Genomic DNA, 19,941 nt, shown 5'->3' on the forward strand with positions numbered 1-19,941 from the left:
ACAATCCCTCTCCCTACGATTAGAAATATGGGAAGCAATGTGGGGAAGCAAGGTAGCAATTGATCTTTTTCTTAACACCTTATGTTATTTCCCAACGCAGAGAAGATATATCAATTGGTAGCACTACGCACAGTAATGGTTCCACTTCCCATCATGCATTTGGGCATGGCCTTCAGTATCATTTACTGAAAGCTCAACAAATACACTAGATGGCAATATTTAGTCACAATATACAAAGTCACAAGTCTTTCTATCCGTGGATCCCTCTCACAGAAAGAATGTTAATAATGTAAATGCCATCTTGAGGATTTATTGTCATAATAAACAAATACAGTACTTATGTACTGTATGTTGAATGTATATATTTGTCCGAGTTTTATTCTTTTTTTTTTCTTAATGCATTGTCAAAATGTATATGATTGGGAAAAATTATGGGGAATGATTGGAATTGAATCGGGAGCAAAAAAAAAAAAAAAAAAAGCAATCGGATCGGGAAATATCGGGCTCGGTAGATACTCAAACTAAAACGATCGGGATCGGATTGGGAGCAAAAAAAACATGATTGGAACAACCCTAATTTGTACTCCTTGAGATGTACTATCTGTGCATCGCTATTAAGTACTGAAATATGCCATGCCTCCCAGTTCAAATGGATTGAATGTCTCTCACCTCAGTGTCAATGAAAAATGATTGTTCATGTCCTTTCTGCCCTTCCCCCCATCAGCTCTCCGCTGTAACTGCACGACGTGCGAAAAGACGGGCTATGAATGTGAGACGGATGGCGCCTGCATGGCCTCTACGTACAACAACAAGGGAGAGGAGCAACATGTGCGCATCTGCATCAACAGGGATGACCTGGTTCCGCCCGGGAAACCCTTTTTCTGTCTGAGCGCTGAGGGCCTACTCAACACTCACTGCTGCTACGTAGACTACTGCAACAGTATTGACCTGATAGTTCCCGGTAAGGCTCTGCTAGATTAGCATCGGCATCCTGTTTCCGGCGTAAAACTGACACGAAAGTATTCATTTATTTGTTTGCAGTGCCCACGAAGGAAGACCTTTCAGGCTCAACTAGTTCCTGGGGTCCAGTGGAACTGGTGGCGGTCATCGCGGGTCCTGTCTTTCTGCTCTGCGTGCTACTCATGGTGGGCGTTTTCCTGTTCCAGTATCATCAGAGGGCCTACAGTCACAGGCAGAGGCTCGAGGTGGAGGACCCGTCCTGTGACCATTTATACTTGGCCAAGGACAAGACCTTGCAGGACCTCATTTACGACATGTCTACCTCTGGATCAGGCTCTGGTAATAGCAGTGCTGTGCATGAATGCGTTCAATGATTGATCGCTCATGAACACATTCATACTTTGGGCACACGTGAACTGAACGCATCATATTTTTGTCTCATGAACATTACTGTGAACACGCTCATTCTAGCGGTTGTGAGCGGCGTTCATAACCTTGTTCATTGTCAAGTACTGGTGTTGTGCAACAAAGAACATACGCAACTGCGGTATATAAGATACACTAGATACTGTATCATATAACAGAACAGTGATTTCCCCCATTCCCCAATTCTCATCCCATTGGCTGTGTGAACCCAGGGTGATCATGGGACATGTAGTCCATATGCCCCATTCATGAGTTCAGAATTAGAGCCTTTCCAACAAAACTGCAGATTAAGCCATAGGCTGAAAACACTAAAAAAATATAACCTTAATAATGGGAAACTTGCTCCTCAAGCTACCTGAGGCTGTCACGGCTGTGTTGTTTTTGCAAATATGGCAGCTTTTGCTTCAGAAGCTTTTATGGCGGCAAATAACCATTCTTTTACATTCAGTTGGACTTTATTTACCATCTATGGATAATGTTTCAACAAGTTGCATCATAAAAATACTTTGGCAACATGAATGCGGCACAAATAAATGCTTAACGGCATGGGGAAGACGCGGTGAGAGAGAACTTTCCTTCGTGTGCTTCAATGACCAAATGAAAGTACATAATTCCTGTATTTATAGAAAGTTTTTGTCGTTTGCTTTGGAATCGCTACATTCATGGTCGTTTGTAACGTTACGCGCTAGGGGTGTGCCATCTTAGGCACCCCACGATTCGATTCGATTACGATTTAGGGCGCTACGATACGATTATTAAACGATGGTCGCGATTATCACGATTATCGATGCATTGTACATTACTACTAAATACAGTATCCAAACAAATGTATGTCCATTATTTATTTAAAATATCCTAATGATTCAACAGGAATGATGGAAACATGCCCATACAACAAAAAGCTGCCCTTAAGCTGTTTTTTAATTTATTTTTTTTACAAGAAAGTGCTAAAACATTAACCATTTTAAAGGGAGTACTTATTTCTCTCAACAATACAATAACATTTACACAGGTGGAGTGAATTCCACATTTTCTGGAAACAAAGCTTCTTAAGAAATAAGACTTCTTTTAACCAATATACTTTGTTTTCACAGAATTCGGTACTATTTCGCATGTTTGTTGTGTTACTGCTTTACTTGATCGTGGTTTTACACGTTCTGCATATGAAATGCATGTTAGCAAATTAGCTAATTAGCTTAGCGCTAACTACTAACATCTCTAAAACCAACAACGATAAAGGCTAAACAGTACAAGAGGGTTTGTGTACTCACCTCTTTTAGATGCACACGGGTCTTAGCAACACACTCAGGACTTTTCAATTGAAATGCCTTAAAACTACTGTTGGACATCTAAATGACAAGGAGCAACGAACTATCTCTCTTCCCCTCTTGCTCTAAAAAAAATAACTTGCGCACAAAAGCGCGACCACCGGTTGCGCTTCTGTCCCTGCCTCTCTCATACAGAAATTTATTTTCCAGTCTTTTAAAGGAGTAAGTCTCTCTCTCAGTAACCAGCAGCATCCATCATAACGTGTGCGCGCCTGTCAACGGTGCCCGGCGGCAGACGTGTCTTGAATTTCGTTCTGCTACGAGCGGCTGCCATAAAGTTATGAGGGAAAAACATCGTTTTTGAACCTTTACGAATCGTAATCGAATCGTCACGTGTCGAATCGCGATGCATGTAATAATCGATTTTTTGGAACTCCTCTACGCGCATGTGCAGAACCGCAAAGTTGCAATTTCTGATCGGTCACAAAATCTGACAGAACACTGGCCCAGTACCAGCATTTACGTTTTGGCAGTTTTACGAACAGGTCCTTACCGATGGAGATTTTAAATTGAATATGAAGATCAACCTGACACAGTTTCAGTGTTTGAGTGGATAAAATAATTGCTGTCTGTGGTTGTAATATCGACAATGTCAATAACAGCTTTCAGCAATTATAGGGGAGAAGAAAGAACTACTAAAGTAAAAAAAAAACTACAAAACTTCTTTTTTAACCATGAACTTTTGTTTAAATTTTTGAATGATGAACCATGAATTAAACAGTTCATTTTAAAATTTGTGAACTGCAATATGAAGTAGTTCATGTAGAAAATGAACTTTCCCAACACTGGGTAATAGAATACAGTATTTACTACGGAAGCCGGAGGTTATGCATTTGGTTCCATTTGGCTGTTTGTTTGGATTTTCGTGTTGAAGATAAACTCGAGCGAATAAATGCATTATTATCAAACCCGCACGATATATTTGTAATATGAAGTGGAAGACGTGATTACATTTTGCGGTAATGAGTTTTGTGATGTGATCTGAAAACGGTTTAGCCAATTTAACTCAAATTTGCAGGGTAAGTGAAAATTATGAGAAGAGAGAGTGAATTGTGTCTAAAAGTTTGGTATATCATGATCCTATTCTACCAAACATGACCGTGCTTTAAATTTGGCTGCTTAATAGCTTAGCTTAGGCGGAGGTCTGCTCTGCGAGTGCTCTTCTAGTTAAGTATTTATTTCTAACAATGTTTATCAGATGTATCTTCTGCTGATTTGACCTGTAAGTCACGCTGACCTGAAGTCTTATCACAAATTTGAAGGCTCTTGGAATGATTTGTGGTAATCAAAGGTATTTTACAAGTCTGGAAACTTTGAATTGGAGCAATTATTTTATCTGCGGTGCGAGGAATGGATGCGGTTGCAGAGTAATCAGGTCGGTATGCGTGCAAACATGCCTACGATGGGAACACGCACTTCTGTGCCCGATGAGGTCATGTTACTTCTTAACATGCATTCATTTTCAGTAGCTGATGTACTCAACATTTTCACAAAACAATGCAAGGCCGTTTGAATTGATCTCCTACTGCCTCCCACAGGCCTGCCCCTGTTTGTGCAGCGGACTGTGGCCAGGACCATCGTGCTGCAGGAAATTATAGGAAAGGGCCGCTTCGGCGAGGTCTGGCGAGGGAAGTGGCGCGGGGGCGACGTGGCGGTGAAGATCTTCTCATCAAGGGAGGAACGCTCCTGGTTTAGAGAAGCAGAGATCTATCAGACGATAATGCTTCGCCATGAGAACATACTGGGATTCATCGCAGCAGACAATAAAGGTGATTTTTTTTTTTTTTTGTCTTACTAGCGATTGAACATGCTGGTTAGGTGGCTAATGCCATATAAATTTGAATGGAGGCCAGCAATGGTATTCACCGAACACCAGCAATCTATAACGCAAGCAATAAAGGTCAAATCCAGACTGATTCTTCTTATAGTCAATTCACGATATGCAGAATACAATGGTATGAAAAAGTATCTGAACCTTTTGGAATTTCTCACATTTCTGCATAAAATCACCATCAAATGTGATCTGATATTTGTCAAAATCACACAAATGTAAAAAGTGTCTGCTTTAACTTAAACATTTATAGGTTTTCATAGTTTAATGAGGATAGCACGCAAACAATGACCGAAGGGGGAAAAATAAGTAAGTGAACCCTCTTCCTAGGGAGACTGAAAGAGCAACTGAAACCAATTTTTACCCAAAAATTTAAGTCGGGTGTGTGCCCAATATCTGATGAGTGGTTGAAAGCTTCCCTGCCCACTAGATTACACACCTGGTAAGACTTGTCCTGATGAGGAGCATTGTCTGATGTGCATCATGACTCTGTCAAAAGAGCTGTCTGAAGACCCGCGATCAAGGATTGTTGATTTGTATAAAGCTGGGAAAGGATACAAAACCATCTCTAAAAGTTTAGATGTTCATCAATCGACAGTCAGAGAAGTTGTCTACAAATGGAGAGAGTTTGGCACTGTTGCTTCTCTCCCAAGGAGTGGCTGTCCACCAAAGATGACGCCAAGAGTTCAGTGCAGAAAACTCAGAGAGGTACAAAAAATAACACTAGAGTGTCTGCTAAAAACTTTCAGAAATCACTGGCACAGTCCAATATCTGTTTGCACACATCAACTATATGTAAAACTATGACCAAGAATGGTGTTCATGGGAGGACTCCACGGAGGAAGCCACTGCTGTCATAAAAAACATAGTTGCTCTTTTAATGTTCGCAAAAAGGGCACTTGGGCACTCCATAGAAGTTTTGGCAAGATACTTTGTGGACTGATGAAACCAAAGTTGAATTGTTTGGGAGTAACACACAACATCATGTGTGGAGGGAAAAACGGAACAGCTCACCAGCATCAACACCTCATATCCCCACTGTGAAGCATGGTGGAGTTGGCGTCATGATTTGCGGCTGTTTTCCTGCCTCGAAGCCTGGACAACTTGCAATCATTAAAGGAAGAATTAATTCAAAACGTTATCAGGATGTTTTGCAGGAAAACTTGAGGCTATCTGTCAGACAGTTTAGGCTAAAATGAGGATGGAAGCTGCAACAAGACAATAATCCAAAACAAAATCAACTTAAGAATGGTCTCAGAAGAACAAAATACACGTTTTGGAGTGGCCAAGTCAAAGTCCAGACTTGAACCCCATTGAGAGGCTGTGGCATGACCTAAAGACAGCGATTCATCCCAGAAATCTGACTGAACTACAGCAGTTTTGTCGAGAAGAATGGGCCAAGATTAGTCCTGATCGATGTGCCAGACTGATCTGCAGCTATAGGAAGCAATGTGAAAATGTGATGGTTCTCTTACTTATTTTCCCCCTTCTGTCCTTCCTCATTAAAATATGAAACCCTATAAATGCTTGGGGGGTTTAATTAAAGCAGACAGTTTTTTCATCTGTGTGATTTTTGACAAAGATCAGATCAAATTTGATGATTTTATGCGGAAATGTGAGAAATTCAAAAAAGGTTCAGATACTTATTCATACCACTGTATAACAAAAAGATATGCACAAAAGGCATATCACATGCACACCCAAAAAATTTAAGGTAGCACAATGAAAAAATGGGGTTTGCCAAATTTTTTACTAGAGGTGCACAATAATTATTGGTCCGATAATTATCGGTCCGATAATAGGAATTATGACGTCATCCCAATAACTCCTATAACATTATATATTATCGGGCCTATTAATAATATTTTCAGCGTGGTGTCGGATTGGGATGTGAGCGTTTGTTTCCACTCCTGTTTTGCCAGTATGCAAAATTTTGTTAGTGTTCTAGAGGCTGTATTTTTCCTTCAGTGAGTTATAAACCTTACTATGGCAATTAGCAAATGTTTGCATTTTACAGTGTTATGTTTACAAATTCTTGAGAGGCCTTTTGGTTATTGATAGGCTTACTGTTCTAAAATTGCCAGGTTAAAGAGAGTTGTTTCATTGGCCAAGACGACAAAAGTCTCCTCTCCTGTGGCACCAAATGTTTTATCTGCTGACAAAGCACAATACATGTTGGGTCTATGTTTGTTTTAGATCAGTGCTCATTGTTCAGGGCAACACATCGTCAACGATATTGACTGATTGATTGTGATGGACTCAAATTATATTTGAAAAAATTAATATGGGCACTTTTTTGAAGTCAAAACTTCTTGCCTTTGTTTTGTTCATTATAATAATGTTCATGTCATCATAAAAATTGTGGTTTGGTCAAAGGCAAATCTATGCTGAATCAACCACGAGTATTTTTGACCTACAGGTTTTCAGAAAGTCAGGTAAATATACATCGGAAAATTATGTATATATTATCGGTTATTGTATCGGTATCGGCCTTGAGGAGCAGGAAGTTATTGATATCGGTATCGGTGTCAAAAAATGGATATCGTGCACCCCTATTTTTTTTTACCAAGGTTAAAACCAAGGGTGTCCTGGCTATTCTTAATCCAAACCTAAATATTTATGAAAAACTTGCCATATTTCTTTATCATTTTCAACTTCATAGTGGTACATTGATTTCAGGCATTGGTTATTGGAATACATTTTTGCGTTCCCCTTCAGACAACGGCACGTGGACTCAGCTGTGGTTGGTGTCAGACTACCACGAGCACGGATCCCTTTTTGACTACTTAAACCGCTACTCGGTCACCATCGAGGGCATGATCAAGCTGGCGCTGTCGGCCGCTAGCGGTTTGGCACATCTGCACATGGAGATCCTCGGTACTCAGGGTGAGACGAGTTCCAGAGGCGTCACTGAGACCGTCGGGCCGAGCGAAAGTAACAACGGCATTTGTGACTGTCCGCAGGCAAGCCCGGCATCGCTCATCGTGACCTCAAATCCAAGAACATCCTGGTGAAGAGAAACGGCATGTGCGCTATCGCTGACCTCGGCCTGGCCGTCCGCCACGAATCCATCACGGACACGATCGATATTGCTCCGAACCAACGGGTGGGCACCAAACGGTGAGACACGCCGCATTCCTTCCCGCCTTGAACATGCAAGGTTTAGACATTAAAGAATTGAAGGACATTTATGTCCCACCCACACTTCAAATTTTAAAGAATTCACACAGTTTTTAGGTAAGACCTAATACCTAATAAGTAAAAAGAAAATACAATGTTAAAAGAACATTTTTTGACTGTCTTTTTGACTGTCCGAAGGGAAGTCTCAAGTCCTCGCATACTATGTTCTTTGGGAGGACACGCACTATAAATTGCTACTCCTCTGTTATTCAGGGATGGATCACAATAAAATCTGAAATCTAGGCATGAATATGCATTGATCCTGGGAACCGGATTTAGAATTTTTCTTTTTGGTCTCTGAGCTGATTAATAAATTGCCAAATTACAATTGCTACTCCTCCCTTATTCGTGGATGGATCACAATGAAATTTGGTAGTGCAGTGGTACTTCGACATACGATCGCTTCGACACACGATCTTTTTGACATCTGAGGTAAAATTTGACTTGACATTTATTTCTACATCCAATAACATGCTCAAAATACGAGGATTTATGACAGTGCCGCAGTTTGTTTTCCCGCAAGACGGACGCACGGCTGATTTACTTGTGAGAGAAATCAACATATGTTCCAAGAATGTTAGTCCAGGTGGTGAAAACATGGAAAAGGTGACACTCACGATTGAAATGAAGATGGAAATGATAGAAAATTATGAGCGTGGTGTGCGCGTCCGTGAACTGGCTCGAAAATACGGCTGTGGAATGTCTACGATCTCGACGGTCCTCCTACGAGCCTACGACCTCCGTTCGCCATTCTTTTAAAGTTCACGTGACAATTATTGTAACATCGCCAAAGAAATCGCCAGCTTCGTTAGGTTTTTAATCATTTCAGAACTCTGACAACACGCCTGCTGTCCGCCGCAGCTGACGCCCAACAACAAAACATGACAAGTGAAAGTAAAAACTATAATTCACTCTGTCGTCAGCCACGCCACGCGAAACATATCCGCCACATTTAGAACCCGATTCATTACATTATTACGGGTATTATTATTCCGATTTTTATTTATAATTTATTTGTTTTGATCTGTGTAATTGCTATTTGCAATAGTACCAGCAGTATTTATTAAGGATATAGTGTAGGTTTTTGGGCTGTGGAAGAAATTAATGGAATACAATGTATTCTAATGGGAAAATCCTGCTCGACTTACGACCATTTCGACTTACAAACAAGGTCCTGGTACGAATTAACTTCGTATTTAGAGGTACCACTGTATATTATAGAGATGTACAGGGGGCAAATAAGTATTTAGTCAACCACCAATTGTGCAAGTTCTCCTACTTGAAAAGATTAGAGAGGCCTGTAATTGTCAGCATGGGTAAACCTCAACCACGAGAGACAGAATGTGGGGGGAAAAATCACATTTTTTGATTTTTTAAAGAATTTATTCCCAAATTAGAGTGCAAAATAAGTATTTGGTCACCTACAAACAAGCAAGATTTCTGGCTGTCAGAGGTCTAAATTCTTCTAACGAGGTCTAACGAGGCTCCACTCGTTACCTGTATTAATGGCACCTGTTTTAACTCATTATCGGTATAAAAGACACCTGTCCACAAACTCAGTCAGTCACACACCAAACTCCACTATGGCCAAGACCAAAGAGCTGTCGAACAACACCAGAGACAAAATTGTAGACCTGCACCAGGCTGGGAAGACTGAATCTGCAATAGGTAAAACGCTTGGTGTAAAGAAATCAACTGTGGGAGCAATTATTAGAAAATGGAAGACATAGAAGACCACAGATAATCTCCCTTGATCTGGGGCTCCATGCAAGATCTCACCCCGTGGCGTCAAAATGATAACAAGCACGGTGAGCAGAAATCCCAGAACAACACGGGGGGGACCTAGTGAATGACCTACAGAGAGCTGGGACCACAGTAACAAAGGCTACTATCAGTAACACAATGCGCCACCAGGGACTCAAATCCTGCACTGCCAGACGTGTCCCCCTGCTGAAGAAAGTACACGTCCAGGCCCGTCTGCGGTTTTCTAGAGAGCATTTGGATGATCCAGAAGAGGACTGGGAGAATGTGTTATGGTCCGATGAAACCAAAATAGAACTTTTTGTTAGAAACACAGGTTCTCGTGTTTGGAGGAGAAAGAATACTGAATTGCATCCAAAAAACACCATACCCACTGTGAAGCATGGGGGTGGAAACATCATGCTTTGGGGCTGTTTTTCTGCAAAGGGACCAGGACGACTGATCTGTGTAAAGGAAAGAATGAATGGGGCCATGTATCGAGAGATTTTGAGTGAAAATCTCCTTCCATCAGCAAGAGCATTGAAGATGAGACGTGGCTGGGTCTTTCAGCATGACAATGATCCCAAACAAACAGCCAGGGCATTAAAGGAGTGGCTTCGTAAGAAGCATTTCAAGGTCCTGGAGTGGCCTGGCCAGTCTCCAGATCTCAACCCCATAGAAAATCTGTGGAGGGAGTTAAAAGTCCGTGTTGCCCAACGACAGCCCCAAAGCATCACTGCTCTAGAGGAGATCTACATGGAGGAATGGGTCAAAATACCAGCAACAGTGTTTGAAAAGCTTGTGAAGAGTTACAGAAAACGTTTGGCCTCCGTTTTTGCCAACAAAGGGTACATAACAAAGTACTGAGATGAACTTTTGGTATTGGCCAAATACTTATTTTCCACCATGATTTGCAAATAAATTCTTTAAAAATCAAACAATGTGATTTTCTGTTTTTTTTTTTCCACATTCTGTCTGTCATGGTTGAGGTTTACACATGTTGACAATTACAGGCCTCTCTAATATTTTCAAGTGGGAGAACTTGCACAATTAGTGGTTGACTAAATACTTATTTGCCCCACTGTATATGTATAATTACGGCACACACATACAAATAAAGCTCAACATATGCATCATAATGCGCCTCTGATAGAATACAGACTGTTGAAAATTCAAAAGGGATCGTTTTTTTCATCAACTTGCCTCCGAATATACTTTAAAGAGCATACGACAGGAGAAAAAAAGTCTTAAATAGCATTATTATGTGAATTACAATCATATTTTGAGACGATTCGACTACATACAACAATTTAGCAAAGCGCAGATGACGAGAAATTAGTCTTTTAATCTGCCGGTTAGCCACGCCTACCATTATAGGGCTCTAGCGTCCCCAACAGGTGGATGACGTCAGCGGGAGACTGGGCTCATCGGTTTTACTATTCAGCCCGTTAAGGGGGAATTATTCAGAATGAGGAAAACGCGACGAAGAGACCTGCAAAATTTCATTGTTTCAGTTGCTCTACTCCAATATTTTTACAGGATATTCTTTTTATCCAAGTATTTTTCCCCAATAGCTAAATAAATGGCTTGAGAAGGACCAGTCAGCCTGTCAAGGGGGAACTATTCACAACGTGGAAAACGCGACGAAGAGAGCTGCAAAATGTCATTATTTCAGTCTCTTTACTTCAATATTTTTACAGGATATTCTTTTTATCCAAGTATTTTCCCCAATTGCTAAATAAATGGCATGGTCATGACAAATAACAGTCTTGGAATATGAAATAATAAAAATGCATTTATTCAGGACGAAATGGTAAAATTACTCCATAATGGTCAAAACTGTCGACTTCACCTTTACTGTCGCACCTCCCGAACGATATTTTATGACACCTAAATCGGACTTATGTCATTTCCCTTCCCCGCCTTCGGAGAATGTAACCAAAGTAAGATGCGTGAGAGCTAGCCGACATGCTAACCCGAACCGAGTGATGTTTCAAAGTCTTCAAAGCGGAAAATCACACATAACTAGCTCGGATGTTTTGACATGACGACTGGGTTGTAGATTGTCTTCGCCGGAGAGCAATTTACAGCTCGTTCCCCGGAGGAGGGCGGCTGCAGTTGTTGTGCAGCTAATGTGCATGAGGAGAGCTTTTTACATGCCTATCAATGATCAAACGTAAGTAGTCCTTAATTTAAAGAAAGTTTGTAGTGTTTACTTTGTAATTGCTGTATTCGCAGCTATTTTTAACTCAAAGTTGCAATTTCTGATCGGTTGGAAAATTTGACAGAACACCGGGCACATGAGCACAATAAGCCGAATATAGTGCTCTCCCGGCGGATGGATGTGCGACAAGCCGCCGGTGTTGTGCCGAAAAATAGCCGCCCCAAATGCATGTCAGCCTCAAAATGCAAGCCACCTACATATTAAAATGATCCCAGTATTTGACATAATACAAAACACAATGTTTACTCACTTCCTCTTAAGTCCAATGGTCCCACAGTAGTAGGGCTTGTTTTGGCCAATATCCACGGTGAATGGGAACCTTTTGAAACTCCAAAAAGGCGCACACGCCTCTCCCTCATACAGCAAGATTTTTCTGCAGCCATTTGGCTGGCGTGATGCGAAAAATAAACGTATTAATCCGCAAAATCAGCTGAATCCTTAGTCCTCATACATAACAGTACGGCTGTATAGCGAAGAGGACGCCTTCACCCGTACACGTCGCAGCGCCCTCCTCCTCAATGCAAGATCGAAGCCGGAAGTCACTCATTTTCATGGTGCGGGATTAAAAAAAACTAAATAAATATAGTGATCGCTTCCACACACATCCAAGCAGTTCATATCATTCAGGAGCATAAAACTCCGCGTGAATTATGAAATAAACATGCTTTTTCATGTCACGTGCACTTTAAAGCCAGCCATTCGTATGAATGCGGTCCGCCCTCATCAAAGCCATGTTTGGAACTACCCATGGCTCCACTACCCGAAAACCCCGGAAGTAAAATTGTATAATGGATCCCTATGGGAGTGTCCTAACCCTCTTAATATATGGCACTGGTATTACCTATTACAATATTGATATGTAGCAGTAAACCAGAGATGTTCAAGCTTATTTTTCCAGACATTTGAAGCCAAAATTGAAGACGTACTGTACGCTTCATTTCTCCGGTGCGGTTTAGGGCGTAGTGTTAAACGAGTTAACATCCAAATGCGCGCCCTCTCAGGTACATGGCTCCAGAAGTGTTGGACGAAACTATCAACATGAAGCACTTCGATTCCTTCAAGTGTGCCGACATCTACGCTCTGGGGCTGGTGTATTGGGAGATCGCGCGCCGCTGCAATGCAGGAGGTGAGACACCGGTACCGCGGACACGCCAGACAAAAGCTGAACGCTTCCCCTTCCCTCACAGGTATCCATGAGGAATACCAGCTGCCCTACTATGACCTGGTGCCCTCTGACCCCTCCATAGAGGAGATGAGGAAGGTGGTGTGTGACCAGAAGCTGCGACCCAACGTGCCCAACTGGTGGCAGAGCTACGAGGTAAATATTCGGGCCTTTTCCACACACCCACTGTCCAATAAGGCTGGATTTCCCACATTTTCTTGTTTTGTTGTTTGCAGTCACTGCGCGTGATGGGTAAGATCATGCGAGAGTGCTGGTACGCCAACGGCGCGGCGCGGCTGACAGCGCTGCGCATCAAGAAGACTCTGTCGCAGCTCAGCGTAGAGGAGGACATCAAGATGTGAACCCAGCCCTGCCAGTTTTCAAGCCAAGGCCTACCTCACCTTTTTAGCCAAAACTACTGAGACCCACCAAGCCCCTCTGTTGTCCCTCCCGAATCCAGTCGCCATGCGCCACAGCACTGCCACTGTTAATATCATCTCACTCAAACTTTTTGTTTTCATCTTCCACATGGCAGGAACTACCATTGTACAGTTTTTGTTTGTTTTTAAAGAAAGAAATCACTCCAAAATTGTCTCACGGCGTGAATATTGGAAGAAAGTGGAGGCCAGGTTTGTTGTCTACAAACGCATCCTCTTGCCGTGTCACTCAAGAAAATGAAAAATGCGAGTGTAGTTTCCTTCGCGCAACCTGTAGGTGATCAGCGGACTGTCAGGGAACAGTCTTTTAATTTATTTCTGACTTTTGACTTGATGTGGACGAACACTGTGAGACAAACGGCGTGCGAGATCATCGGTGCACCGAGCAGATGGGTGCTTCAAACCTTTTTATTCTTTTTAATATATATATTTTGTGTGTTTGTCATGAATTGTTTTCTTTTGTGACACTACTGATGATGGGTACCTTTTTTTTTTTTTTGTTCCGTTTTAATTAACTCATCTGTAAGTACCAATGTGAAAAGTGATGGTACTTTTTTTTTTTTTTATTCCTCAACTAAAATTTTGTTTGAAATGAATCTGCTGGATTACTTTCATTTTTCCAACCTCCTCCCTCTATTTGTTGGTACTACTGATCCCACGTGTTTGCGGGTTTCCTATTTGAACCCAAACAACTTTCACTAACACTGGAATATTTTTGGGAGTGACTCTGACTTCTGGAACCAGTCTGATTGCAAAGGTCAAGCATGATGTCATGAGTAGTTCCTGGAACAACCGCCAAAGTCAAACTGCATGTTTTGCATTTGTTTAGTTCTAATCAGGAATCCGCGGATTCATGTTTGCGTTTCACGTTTGTCATGCATGCAGTCGCGGAGTCAAACACAGCAGGTGTAAATTGTCCAAAAACTACAACCACCGTTTTTTTGTTGTTGTTGTTGCCATTGATACACAGCCATTAGACATCCAGACCATGTATATTTCAAAATAGAAAAATCCATGTCGTGCATATGTTTTCAGGATTTAGTGTATATAGATACTATACAATAAATTCTTTTTCTTAAGTGACTGGCTTTTTTTCCCCCACCCGTAGACTTCTTAATGATATTGACGGGTCAGATTCCACCTTCACTGTGCCACGTCTTAAAGTAGGGGGCCATCCCACAATCCGCTTATTCGCAGCGATCCTACGCCGGATTTAGGCTGAAAAAGCTGCATACTAACAAAGGATTGTCTCAGGAGTGATTTATTCGAGGATTCAAGGTAATTATATTTTTCCAACGTAAAAAGTAGGGTTGTTCCGATCATGTTTTTTTGCTCCCGATCCGATCCCGATATTTCCCGATCCGATTGCTTTTTTTGCTCCCGATTCAATTCCAATCATTCCCGATAATTTTTCCCGATCATATACATTTTGGCAGTGCATTAAGAAAAAAATTAATAAAACTCGGACGAATATATACATTCAACATACAGTACATAAGTACTGTATTTGTTATGACAATAAATCCTCAAGATGGCATTTACATTATTAACATTCTTTCTGTGAGAGGGATCCACGGATAGAAAGACTTGTAATTCTTAAAGGACAAATGTGACTAAATATTGCCATCTAGTGTATTTGTTGAGCTTTCAGTAAATGATACTGTAGACATGCCCAAATGCATGATGGGAAGTGGAACCATGACTGTGCGTAGTGCTTCCAATTGATATATCTTCTCTGCGTTGGGAAATAACATAGGGTGTTAAGAAAAAGATCAATTACCGCCTTGCTTCACCTTGCTTCCCACAATATTTCTAATCGTAGGGAGAGGAATTGTAAGGCTTTAGCCAATTAAAAAAAGGCTGCTAAAATTCACTCTACTCATTTTACGCTGACTTTTAGCTCTCTATATAGGTAAAACGGCGCCATTACAGATTGAGCGCGACAATGCGTGAGTGAGTCGTGCAGCGCATGCATTAATTGCATTAAATATTTTAACGTGATGCATTTTTTAAAAAAATAATTACCGCCGTTATTGGGATAAACTTGATAACCCTACCTTAAGCCTAAACTAAAGACTCTGGATGAGTGTAACATATTATGTCTGTAATGTTAAACACAATTAGAAAACTAATTAAAATATATATATATATTAAAAAAAGGCATGTCCGATATTTTTTTGCCGATTCCGATACTTTGAAAATGACGTGATCGGACCCGATCGATCGGGACATCTCTAGTAAAAAGCTCTTTGTTGTAAGGCTGCTGCCACATTATCTAACAGTAGCATCATTCTTCGACATATTTACCTAAAATAAATGCTAACCGCCCGGTGTTTTGCTCTTTTAACAAAAAAATCGAGACTGTTTTACGTTTAAATCTGTAAAAAACATTTGGGGATTTAAGCATTTATTCAAAAGAATTTTCACCGGAAAAGCTCAGTTTACATAAGGCGGCCGCCACATTGACTAACATCGTACTTCGAAATATTTACATAAAATGAATGCTGAGTGCACATTAAAAAAATTTTTTTTAATACTCTTAACCAAGAATAGAGACAGTTTTATGTCCATATGTATACAGAATTCAGGGATTTAAGCATTTATTCACAAGAATTTTCACCAGAAAAGCTGTTTACATAAGGCGGCCACCACATTGACAAGCGTCGTACTTCGACATATTTACGTAAAATGAATGCTAAGTGCACTTTTTTTTTTTTTTTTTTACTTTTAACCAAGAATCGAGACTTTTTTTGTCCATATTTATAAAGAATTCAGGGATTTAAGCATTTATTCACAAGAATTTTCACCAGAAAAGCTGTTTACATTAGGCAGACGCCACATTGACTAAGACTAGCGTCGTACTTTGACATATTTGCGTAGAATAAATGCTAACCAAGTTTTTTTTTTTTTGCTTTAATCCAATAATCTAGACCACGAGTGTCCCAACTGGGGACCAGATTTGGTGTGGTAAAAATGGGGGGCCGACCTTGGCTGACATCCTTTACTTAGAACAATTTATTTAAGCAAATTTTAGCAAGCCATTCTGTGTGTCACATTTGTTTTATTATTTTTTTTTAATTAATAATTTCAACAATCTCGCAACTAGCCTTTGTGGCGTTCTCTTTCGACTCTCGGGCTCTTGCGAAATACTGCTGCTGTGAAATTTAAACTAGCTTCAATTTCTCGCTGCCTATCTTCCCTGTAATCTTGTCGTACATGTCAGCGTGTCTTGTTTGGTAATATCGCCTCACATTGAACTCTTTGAAAATGAGGCAGACACAGTTGTTGCGTATTTTAGTGAAGAAATAGTCCAATTTCCACCTATCCTTGAAGTGTCGGCTGTTGCAGTCAACTTTCTTTTTGTTGTCGCCATTTTAGAAAATTGGAAGGGTCACACAGGGTAATGTTGCTTAGAGTGCTTCTGCCTTTTAGTGGGTAAATGAGGAGCAGCATTTAGTGTTTAAGCTACTTCATTACTGGTAGCAGTACTGCTGAGCAATTATGTCTGTGTGTAGGCCAGACAGTATTGATTTTATGACAGAGGCTGGGGGCCAGATGAAATTTGACCATGGGCTGCATTTGGCCCCTGGGCCGGACTTTGGACATGTCTGATCGAGACGGTTTTGAGTCCATATCTATAAAGAATTCCGGGATTTAAGCATTTATTCACAAGAATTTTCAACGAAAAAAAGCTTTTTGTGATTCCACTCGGTCAGCTTTGACGGCCACGCCAACAATGCAAGCCCCCTACTAATCGGCCCCGCCAATATCATTATGAAGTCTATGCCCCACCGACCCATTCTCACTACCTCATCCAAATGGGTTGGACGTCTATTGCTGTCAATGGCAAAGAGATGTTGACTGCCTGTCCTGACTCTCCATATAAATGGACCATATTGAAGATCTTCACAAAACAATTGGTTTAAAAAAATGCACATATTCAAAATGCATTTTTATTTTTGTTTACAAGAAAACTCAAGACATAAGATGAGAGTTGGGGGGAGGGGGGGGGGCTGGATATAAAGAAACCTCTGGCTTCCTTCAAAAATATGTACAATTCAAAAGAATATTCATACAAAACATGCCACTTACAATAAAAGTCAATATATTTATTTGTCCCTAAAAGTTGCTGTACATATGCAAGATGTTTTTTTGAAAAAGTAGGTGAGGTTTAAAAGAAACTTCAATTTAAGCAAACTTAAATTAAAAGATAAGAGAACTTTTAAGATTTCAGAAAGTTAAAAATGTCCAGTGAGAGGCTTTTTTAAATGTTGAATTCATTCTGGTCTTCCCTTGAAATAGAAACATAGCAAAAACAAGTAAAATCACTGCTTGGGATCAATATCTACTACTTGAGCAAACGTCTCCACTATATATAGATAGATAGTTTTATGAGAGTGCAATTCATTACCAGGTTAAATCGGGTCTGATTTTGGGATGATTCCACGTAAGCATTTCACAACACATTCACTTCTAAAGGGAAGATACAAAATAAGCATGACACTAAGAAGAACCGCTTCCATTCATGAGTATATTCATCAAATTGGAGGCAGACGAGGGACATGATTTGGTAAGCATAAATACAAAAAAACCCATAAAACATCACATAAATACAAATGCTATGCACTGCCGTGTGATCCATTATGTCACAATCTCGGCTTCTCTTCTCGCCGCATCGTTTCATTTCGACAAAGTTGTCTCTGAGAGCTTATAGCAAAAAACACCAATAGAAAAACAGGTTAATGCAAAAAAACAAAACACTCTGGTTCATATACATAAAGATATTAGTTTGCCATTTTACATATATTTATACGTATGTACAGCTGTTAAAATGATATCCAGTGGTTGTTTTTTTTTTCTTCTGTTTGATTTCTCTACACATTATTGATTACAAAGGGCCGCAACGCCCCCGAATGCATATAGCGTTATATACATTTGTACAAGTTTGCATTTTTCTTTGAATCCTGTGAGGTGTTAGGTGTTTATCTGGGAAAGGAGGAACATAGCAGTGTGGGAAGTTTGACTCAAGCTCCCTTTAAAGACCTTTTTTTTTTTTTTTTTAAAGTATTATTCCTTTTAACTCTCAGGTAGACGAGGAAACAAATGCCCTTTTATCCGATCAGTCTTTCCCTGCCATCAATTCAACCTGGAGGGACAGTACCGATGCTAGAAAAGCACGCACACACTCGCGCACACAAACGTACATCAAGGGAAGTAAAAACACGGCAGGCTGCGCTCGGGAAAAAAAAGGAAGACCTACTACAGTAAAATATTTTGTCCAATAAATGCGACAGAGAGAAAGCGAGCGCGTTTGAAAAAGGGCGTTTTAGTAGTCGTGCGTCACGAGGCGACGCTGAGCTTCTGATTGCCTTTTTGTTTGAATTCTTATCAAAAACGCTCATATAGTTCATCTGTATAAATAAATCAGGATTCATCTTCATCCTCATCAGATTGGCTCCATATTGTAAATGATCATCAGCATAGAATAAACAGAGCAAACCTGCTGCTTAAGATTCCCTGCTTGTCCAAGACAGCCCCCCTCAAATTCCACAGTAGCAGTTAACAGTTTCGTTTTTTTTTTGTCTTTTTTTTCTGATTTCTATACAAAGCGGTCGCTTCCCGCTTCGCTCAATGAGGTAGACCGGGTCCAACAAGCCTTTTAGGACTCCTAAAAGTTCTTTTCAACCAAGATTGTCTTGCTAGCCAACGTCCGCATTGTCTTCATTGATGATGATTTGATGGGTGGGGGTGCCTGTTATATTGGAGGTGAGAGAGAAGTACTTGTAGGTCCGAGTTGAAGAAAAATCACGAGTAGTCATTTGTAGTATTTTAAAATGACTCGCTGTCTTTTTTCTGGGGATGCATGGTGCTAGTGGACACGTGGCTCCCATTGGTTAAAAACAAAGGCTTCCGGCCGAGCCAACGCCACAAAAAAAAAAAAAAAAAAAAAAAAAAAAGGGAGTGGGTGTTGGGTGCGTCCCATGGTTGTCGTGTGTCCACCAAAAGAGGTGATGATGGTGTTGATTAATGCTCGTCAAACCTTTGGCTACACGCTACAAGATGGAGGCCAGCCTTCCTCCACTTGGATGAGAGCAGCTTATGCACTGGCGAAGTCAAGTTTAAAACAAAACAAAACAAAAGAATAGGCTTTGGCGAAGAATAGAGGCCATGCTCCACCTTCCTTCTCAGTTCATCCACTTTCGACAATTCCAGGCGCCGCAGTGGCATGGGATCTTGTGCTGGTCGTCTTCAAAGTCAAACTGGTAGTCGTAAGTCAGCTGCAAAGCACAAATATGGACTTTTGTGTTATGTGATCCATTTTTGACATCGCTTGATCAATCTAATAAGTCGGCAGTGGCAGCGGCTTGACCCCACAATGTGAAAAAATGTTTTCAATATGACTTTCAATGAAAACACTCGATGTCTATTGGGGGGGGGGCGTGCCGGTTCAGACTGCCTTTATCCATTGAGCCTGTTCAAGTATCACGCATGCGCACTAATTTGCAGTCCGAGAAGCGCTGAGCAAACTGACCCGCATGCACAGGAGCATCAAAACAAATGACTACACATGCTGGCTCAACGTCTTTCAATGGTGATCATATTTTGATTTACAAAAAGAGGACACAAATAACACACATAAATAATCCTTGTTT

General features: G+C 40.8%; 2 protein-coding genes across 3 annotated transcripts in view; one reads left to right on the forward strand and one right to left on the reverse strand.

The window, feature by feature from the left end:
• The window catches only part of acvr1ba (activin A receptor type 1Ba), a 41,522-nt gene extending 27,155 nt beyond the window's left edge, over nucleotides 1-14,367 (forward strand). Inside the window, exons 2-9 of the mRNA XM_057830684.1 lie at nucleotides 725-961; nucleotides 1,042-1,299; nucleotides 4,253-4,483; nucleotides 7,264-7,431; nucleotides 7,509-7,665; nucleotides 12,691-12,815; nucleotides 12,877-13,007; nucleotides 13,088-14,367. Of these exons, the coding sequence (XP_057686667.1) occupies nucleotides 725-961; nucleotides 1,042-1,299; nucleotides 4,253-4,483; nucleotides 7,264-7,431; nucleotides 7,509-7,665; nucleotides 12,691-12,815; nucleotides 12,877-13,007; nucleotides 13,088-13,213 (1,433 nt within the window). The 3' untranslated portion in view covers nucleotides 13,214-14,367. The remainder of the gene's footprint in view (nucleotides 1-724; nucleotides 962-1,041; nucleotides 1,300-4,252; nucleotides 4,484-7,263; nucleotides 7,432-7,508; nucleotides 7,666-12,690; nucleotides 12,816-12,876; nucleotides 13,008-13,087) is intronic.
• kmt2d (lysine (K)-specific methyltransferase 2D) overlaps nucleotides 13,768-19,941 on the reverse strand; it is a 50,409-nt gene continuing 44,235 nt past the window's right edge. For both annotated transcript variants that reach the window (XM_057830682.1, XM_057830681.1), the window contains exon 55: nucleotides 13,768-19,566. In XM_057830682.1, the coding sequence (XP_057686665.1) occupies nucleotides 19,474-19,566 (93 nt within the window). In that variant the 3' untranslated portion in view covers nucleotides 13,768-19,473. The remainder of the gene's footprint in view (nucleotides 19,567-19,941) is intronic.

Source organism: Corythoichthys intestinalis, chromosome 2, assembly GCF_030265065.1.
Source record: "Corythoichthys intestinalis isolate RoL2023-P3 chromosome 2, ASM3026506v1, whole genome shotgun sequence".
In the NCBI taxonomy this organism is placed as follows: domain Eukaryota; kingdom Metazoa; phylum Chordata; class Actinopteri; order Syngnathiformes; family Syngnathidae; genus Corythoichthys; species Corythoichthys intestinalis.